Source organism: Rosa chinensis, chromosome 5 (assembly GCF_002994745.2).
Source record: "Rosa chinensis cultivar Old Blush chromosome 5, RchiOBHm-V2, whole genome shotgun sequence".
Lineage (NCBI taxonomy): Eukaryota > Viridiplantae > Streptophyta > Magnoliopsida > Rosales > Rosaceae > Rosa > Rosa chinensis.
This window is the reverse complement of record NC_037092.1, coordinates 62,063,909-62,071,597: the sequence shown is the minus strand read 5'-3', so window position 1 is coordinate 62,071,597 and position 7,689 is coordinate 62,063,909. Positions and strand designations below refer to the sequence as shown.

At 34.0% G+C, this 7,689-nt stretch overlaps 1 protein-coding gene and 1 long non-coding RNA gene across 2 annotated transcripts; one reads left to right on the top strand and one right to left on the bottom strand.

Annotated features, from left to right (window-relative positions):
- The first annotated feature begins 325 nt into the window (after positions 1-325).
- Positions 326-937, top strand: LOC112163800. Its single transcript, XM_024300058.1, has one exon. The coding sequence runs from the start codon at positions 326-328 to the stop codon at positions 935-937; it is 612 nt and encodes a 203-aa protein (XP_024155826.1).
- Positions 938-3,428: 2,491 nt separating this feature from the next.
- LOC112202405 lies at positions 3,429-6,697 on the bottom strand. The gene is made up of 3 exons (XR_002937344.2): positions 5,665-6,697; positions 5,019-5,110; positions 3,429-3,540 (listed from the first exon to the last, which is right to left on the bottom strand). It is a non-coding gene; the product is annotated as an uncharacterized LOC112202405 (long non-coding RNA).
- Positions 6,698-7,689: the final 992 nt, after the last annotated feature.

Sequence of the window (7,689 nt, the reverse complement as noted above, 5' to 3'; positions counted from 1 at the left end):
TAACTTTAGCGGATCTAAATCCCCATTCTACTCTATACCAGTTATCTCTTTATGGGAGCAGAGTTATTGATAGTCTATACCATTTTTTGGGAGCTGTACTTATTTTTCTTAACCCTAGCTACCTAATATCTAGGTCTCTTTACAGCAAATCTATTTACTTGGCAGAAGCCATTCGGTATAAGGAAAAGGATAGTTACTTGATCACTACTCCTTAATTATCCTTATCCCTTAAGGAAAAGGAAACCAAGCCGACCTCATTTTCGTATAAATAAGACAAAAAGAAACCAGAGCCCTCACTCACTTCACTCGCAAAACAATCATCACAATGGAAGAGGTAAAGTTGATATGTCTTGATGAGCGTTGGGTCTCCATTGCAATAGACAATCGAGACGATCTTGGGGATGTTGGGTCCCTCCACTTCAAGTTTCTGGAGCAGGTCTTACCACACTGCTCCAAAGACCAGTTGGTTCACATCGAGAAGAGCACCAAAGGTAAAGATCTGAGTCCCATCACCGATAAGCTGTGGAAGAAGTTCTTCGAGAGAGATTTCGGTGTTAAAGCCACAGATGAGGTGATCGAGAAGATGAAGATCAAGAAAGTGAGTTTCAAATGGTCGGAATTGTACCACGCCAAGTTGAAGAGAATGGAAGAGGCTGAGAAAGAAGCGGGTGAAAGGTTGAAGAATCTGTATCAGAAAGAAAGCGCCCGGAAACGAAGCCGGCAAGTTAGGGTTTTGGATAAGGTTCCACCTTCTTCTTCAAGCAATAAAAGAAGTGGATCCAACGCAGGGAGCAAACTGATGAAGAAAGTGAGGAAAGAGTATCTGAATTGTTTGGAGGTGAAAAATCTTGAAGCTGTGAAGATGAAGAGAACTGCCCAGTGTTCTGGTCTCATCAAAAAGCCAAGAACGACTCTTCAAGCTACTAACGTCTTTTGAATCATTGATCAATCTTGGAGGTGGCTTCAATCTTCCCAGTTCCCACATAGCTAGTAATTAAAGAATATACGGAAAGATCAAGATTTGTTGTTGATTTCAAGAAAAAGAAACGAAGGAAACAAAGATATACATTTGTTTTTGTTCATCTCTTTCCTTATGTAACTTAACTTGTGACTAATGAAATATAAAGTTCTTCTTTGATGATAATTTGGTGTTTTTGGTTATATATATGAATCTGTTCTATTTGTGGTCTGATCTTGGTATGTTCTGACTCCACCTTGCCTTTTCCATTTTGCATCCACGACACAGAATATAATGAAAAAATGAATCTAAAAGAAACTGTACGGTATCGAAGGAGGGATAATATATGGGAGGACTAGTACTTCTTTTTATCGAAGTCCACAAAGTCTAGAAATGCTTTTCAGTTTCGTCTTCCAAATATTAATTGTTGAACTGAATTCTTTCGAGAAATAAAAGTTCCAAGGATTTCCTGAGAGTGTACTTACGGGTCATTGGAGTTGGTTGCCCAGATATCGTATGATTTTATGTAGAATGATAGGTGTATCTATGTTTTGCGTACTATAATGAAAGGTAGCCAATGGCTGAAAGCCTGAACATGAAAGTTGGAACATGTTGAGAATTCTCTGATTGATGAGCACATCCTGCACTCCATAAGTCTAAGCTGCTTGGTGCCTTGAGACTTTGCACCTGCAGATGAAAGAGAAAAGGCAAGCCATGCCAGTTAGCAACTTCATACATCTTCTGCAACGGCCTCATTTGCCTTATTAGTGAAGGAAGTAGAGGAACTAAAACTTCTATTATGGCTTAATACCTTTATGTTAGACTTCCCCCCATATCATACCAACTTAGATTGGTAACTAGAGAAGTAGAGACAAATGTAGAGATCTTTCTGTTACTTAACAAAGTGTGTTGGCTTTTGGAATTAGTCGTTTTGTATAATCTCTGTATGTTGTTGCAACAGTTTGGAAAAAATAAAAGAAACAAATATGCATACAAGCTTGTAGGACAGTCATGTCGAATCTCATCATGCTGGTGTTTTATGATCAAGCTTTTGAAAAGATAAAAGAAGAAAAAGAATAATTAAAAAAATGAGGTTTAGTGGGTGAGAACTGAAGCTTGAACTAAGACAAATTCAAGGCATCATATTTGCAGCCATGAAGCGGTCCTTATCGAGTAGAAGTTAATTTATATGGAGAGTAGAGGAAAACGAGCAAAAAATATAAAACCCTATTAACTCAAATTAGAGAGCAAAAGACAATTAACAATTGGATTTTACTCGCAGAAGTTATTATCAGGGTTGTTGTTCTTATATTGTAACAAATGTTTCATTCCCTTGCAATTTAAAGTGCATCCTTCATGACTGTAAGAACATATTTGTTTTTGACTTCTCATCCCATTCAATTTTCCTATAGAAGAACATATTGATAACTTGATGCAAAAATTAAAATAACTTTCAGAACACACTATGCCAAAAAGTTAATCAGACGACAGAGTTTATCTGTCGTCTGAGGCGCTGCCGTCTCTTGTGCAATCAGAAGACAGATAATTAAACTCTGTCGTCTGATTGCACTCAGACGACAGACATGTTTTTGGTCTTCTGTTGTCTGATTGATTCCTCGCATGTAAAGGTGTGTGTTATGAAGATTTCAGACGACAGAAATGTGTTACCTTATATATAAACAGACATCAACAGTCTTTATCTTCTATTGTTTAATAGTAATTTCAAAGACAGTATTCATGATCTTTCAGTGGTATGAATGAACTAAAGTATTAGGTGCTGAGAACTTATTTGTTGTCTGTAATGGTTATAAACTACAAATAATTGTGGTCTTAAGTATGTTTCAATTACATATAACTGCAGTCTGAAAATATAAGAAACATCAGTTATTTGTTGTTGTAGCTACATTTATAATTCGTTTTTATGTTGTCTGAATGTGTATAAAACAACAAATAATCCAACTATTATGTTGTCTATGTCTATTACATATAACAAATATTTGTCGTGGTTTTTTAGTTCAGATTACATTTTTCTTTTGTCTTAATCAATATAGGAGGATAGTTATTTATGGTTCTATGTACCTTTGAGCGACAACTATCTGTTGTCTTAACCAATATAAGAGGATACTTATTTGTGGTTCTATGTACATTTGAGTGACAATTTTATGTTGTCTTAATCAATATCAGAGGATAGTTATTTGTGATTCTATTCTATTCTATTGTTTCTCAGCTGTTCCAACAACATATTGTTTTTCAAGTTTGTTGTTGCCTTGTATTTCAGATGACACATATAAGTTTGCTCTTGCCATTCTTTGTTGTTCGCATTCATTCTGAAAACTCCAATGCCATTACAGCCATCAAAATACATCTACAATAGTCATTAACTGTTCCATGAGACCTAACTATATATTGAAGCTAACTAGCAAAATAATTTACAATGTACTCTAGAGCTTGGACATTTGTTTTGTTTTTTCTTCTCCTCCCGTGGCTTTGCTGTAGAATATATTAAATGCTCCTAGCTCCTTCAAGATGCCAATCACTTGCCTTCAGAGTTTGCATAGAATTTTTCACTGCATATGCTGAAACTACAAGGTATAAAGCAAAACCCAAACAATTATTAGGCTAATGATATCATCAAAGGAACAAAACATGGGCATGCTTGATGCATTTTTGAATGAGAACCAAACATTCCAGCAACTATTGTTCCATGACAGAGAAATCTAACCAGATATTTACATACGCAAATGAAGAACAAATGTTTTGAGCACTAAGACCCAATATCGTCTATCAGCTCTCAATGTGTTTTCTGTACCTTGAATTTGAGCCATAATCAAGGCCATTGGGCTCAAAAGACATGACAATACAGTTACATTTTGCACAGCCTCTAATCAAAACTTGTCAACTTATGTCAAAGAGAGCAGTCGCATATATATATATATATATATATACACATATACAGAAGCAAATTAACATCATAACCATACTTTGATAACCTGATGTGCCAAAAATTTCATACCATTCCAAGCTCTGTGTAAATTATGTTTTATATTCTAATATGTGGGACTGTAAATACTTGATTTTGGACCAGAAGCTACTCAATACATATGAAGAAAGAAGCATCAAGTGATTAACAGAATAATATGAAATTAAATAAGGCATCTCCAATCAATATAATTAGAATTCAAGGTACCATAAATTTTACATGAAATGAAGAACCCAAAAACAAAACAAAACAAAACACTTCTATTAGCTTAACTGAAAAACAAATAAGATTTCAAATCAAGAAAACAAAGACAGATTAATTTCCAATCAAATAAACTGTTCAGTCTATTTGGGGTCCAAGCACCATACCTTCCCTTTCGAATAATGCTGATGCTTTTGGAAGACTTGATAAGATATTCACAGGATATGTGAAAGTAGTCATAGAAGAATTGAGAAATGACCAGAGAAACGATGTGGGTTTTGTTCGATCAACAAATTTTTACAGATAAAGCTATAAAAGATAATGAAAGAGTTTTATCATCAACTATTCAGAAATTAAACACAAGTGAAATTGGAACTCTAATTCAGAAATTAAACCCATAAAAAACTCTTGGAAGAAAATTTCAATCCATGAGGAGAGAGACCTTAAAAGTTTTCGTGGATCCACACTAAGAAGGTCGACATGTGCTTTCTTATAAATTTGTCGACATGCATAAATAGATGCTAGAAATTAAAATTTAGTGTTTTCTTGGTAACGTTATGGAGTTCTGATTTGGCTGTTAATCTAATTTCATATAAATCTCATATTCACAACCACACTAAATTTGAAACAGAGCAATCCACTAATGAACAATGATGCTAGCAGTGAAGCCCATATCGATCAACATCCTAAATTATATAGACACACAAAAACAAAGCTTAGGACAGAAAATAGGAAACTCATTTCAATGAAGAGCAACGCTTTAGATGTTCAAAGGAGTCGGTATGCAAGATAACGAAATAAAGGAAGGAGAACATAGCCTGGAATTCCCAAACAAACTAAATAAAAAATAAATAAAAAAATGAGAGCTGATTACTCAACTGTAAAGACGACCAGGTTGAGATAGAAGCCCCAAAGATGGATGATTGCACCTTTGAACAGTTCCGATTGTGACCATACCCAGCACTTGACACCTAAATCACCAAAAAAAGAAAGAAAAAAAACTATCATTTACTGATTCAGTGAGTAGTGATTTCATATCAGAAACCAACCAGCAATCGAAAAGCCATACAAAGCCATCAAAACTCAACTCCACTACTAAAACATACACCGAAAAACTGTTCTCCAGTAAAAAAAAAAACACACACACACACAAAGTAGCAGAGAGCACAAAACATAAATCCATAACCGATGAAAGATGACAAAACATGAATTATAAAAGCAATAAACTGGAATATGTTTAAAAAATAAAAAAGCAAACAATTGGAATATGAATTATTCTATGTATGATCTACTGTGTATGAACCGAGGAAGCACCTATTTTCAATAAGCTAATCTATTTGCATTTAATCTTCTTGAGATATTTTCTTTCTGGATGCCATATTATTTGTATGTGAGAAATACTTCATTTTCTTGTATTATATTTGATAAGTATAATGTTGAATTAAATAAGAAAAGAGTTAAGACACTTAGAATACCCATCGTAAAACTATATTTTAAGTTGAGTCACACAAACATGAAATCTCACCTATTTCTTCTTGCTAACAGAACTGCAATACAATAAAAAGTAGAAATAAGGATATCATACAAAGAAGAATAAATGATGCAATTGACAAAGAGAAAAATTAAGCATACAGCTTTTAAGAATAGAAATCTATCATATAATTCATATCGAACACAAACTATAGCTATGAAGATCATGAACATGCAAAAAAAGAGTCTATGAATTCAGTTGAAAGTATAAGGAAAACCGGTCTGAAGCAGAAACCACAAATAAGAGGGCAATCATATCAATGAAGCATAACAGTAATCAATATTTTCTCTCTTAGAACTCCCCCTTTCTTAATGTGGACATAATGTTCAAATAGAAATGAAATTTTGAAATAAAGGTCCAGCTGCCTGTGAAGCAATTATTTATAGTGGAAGGTACATACCCAGGTGATGGAAAGCTGGGAAAAGAGTAGAGAAAAGGCTTGGTAAAGCAGAAGAAGATGCAGCAGAGGACTAAGTTTGTTTCATATTCACAATCCCTCAAATATCTGGTGATATCTGACTTTGTCAGCAAAGGAGTTTTACTTACCCAAAAGAACCTACATTTGATGAATCTAAACACAACACCCTATCTATTTAAAAAGAAAAACAAAAAGAATTGTCTTTTTAGCAGAAAATATCTAACTTGATCTCATCGAACTAAGACAGAAACACTAATCTTATTCTACCAATCTTTTTCTCGCAACTCATTCAATCAACTCAGCTAATAACAGCAAAAGACCTTTGATCAATTCCATACAATGATCCAACAGACAATTATAACAGTTAATTAACTACCATGTCTCATTGTGTACAACCAAAAATTAGAAAAAGTGGAGCCATAAAATGGTTTGAGATTATCAAACGGATACTAAAATAAGAACTGTGAGTGCTGCCATAATCTAAATCCACTCTGCATAAATGCATGTTGATTATAAACAATATATAAAAGCCAATCAAAAAGATCACTAATTAATCACAGCTTGTCCCCAAATGTTTTTTTTCTTTTCCGGTAAAGCAAATAAGATCGATATATATATATATAATAGAGAATGAACCAGACCTTGAGATGGCTGATTTCACTTTAACAACCTGCGTTGTTTATGCTTCAGAATAAAACTATAATCTCCAAGTAATGCAGCATACTTGCAGTTTATACTTGCGAATTGTTCTTCCCACTCTTCTTTTGATAATGCAGCATACTTGCAGTTTTACAATCAAGTTGATAGAAATGTGAAACATGGCCGGTTCTTCTAAAGGAAAAGGAAACAAACACAATCATAGCAAGTCTGGAGATACAAGCTCAAGAATAGGCTATTCCAAAATAATAACAAATAATCTCCAAGTAAAATGTAATAGTCAAACCAGGTAGCAAGTACAATTGAAAGGGATATATAAAAGAAGTTTAACAATGATGCATGGCATTGAATCTACAACGCAGTGTCTGGGGTAACTTGTGAAAGAAAGTTTAACAACAAGCTCAGCAAACTTCTTTTGGTAGGAAACTCGACTAGAGAGAGGGTGTACACTTCATTTGCAGATTACAGGAGGAATCCACCTTCTCCTATCAATCTAATCTAGATGGGATAAGTATCACTCACTCAATTTAAGATAATAGTGTAATGAGTTCCTCAACTTACAGGTCTTTAGGTTTATCAAAGTCTGAAATCCCAACTCAGAGGAAGAACATACATTATAGGAGTTGACACACATTCTGGCAATTAAAAAACTATCATTTTTTGAGATTATCTGCAAATAACGAAAGGAATGAGAGAAAAATACTCCCCCTGACCCATTTCTCTTCCCAAAACCCATTCTTTCCCATTCCCTATTTACGAATCTCATTCACTGAAGCAGTTATAATTGCTAATAACAATTGAAATTTTCAATCAAGGAAAACTTAAAAAAAAAAAAAAAAAAAAACAGTCAACATTAAAGCAACTGCTAACATTCCTTTCCATCACATTATAACACACAGAAGGTGACACACTTTGAAATAGAAACAGAGACTTCTACTACATGA

Coding starts and splice junctions, on each gene's coding strand:
- LOC112163800 (XM_024300058.1), top strand. CDS start 326: ATGGAAGAGGTAAAGTTGATATGTCTTGATGAGCGTTGGGTCTCCATT.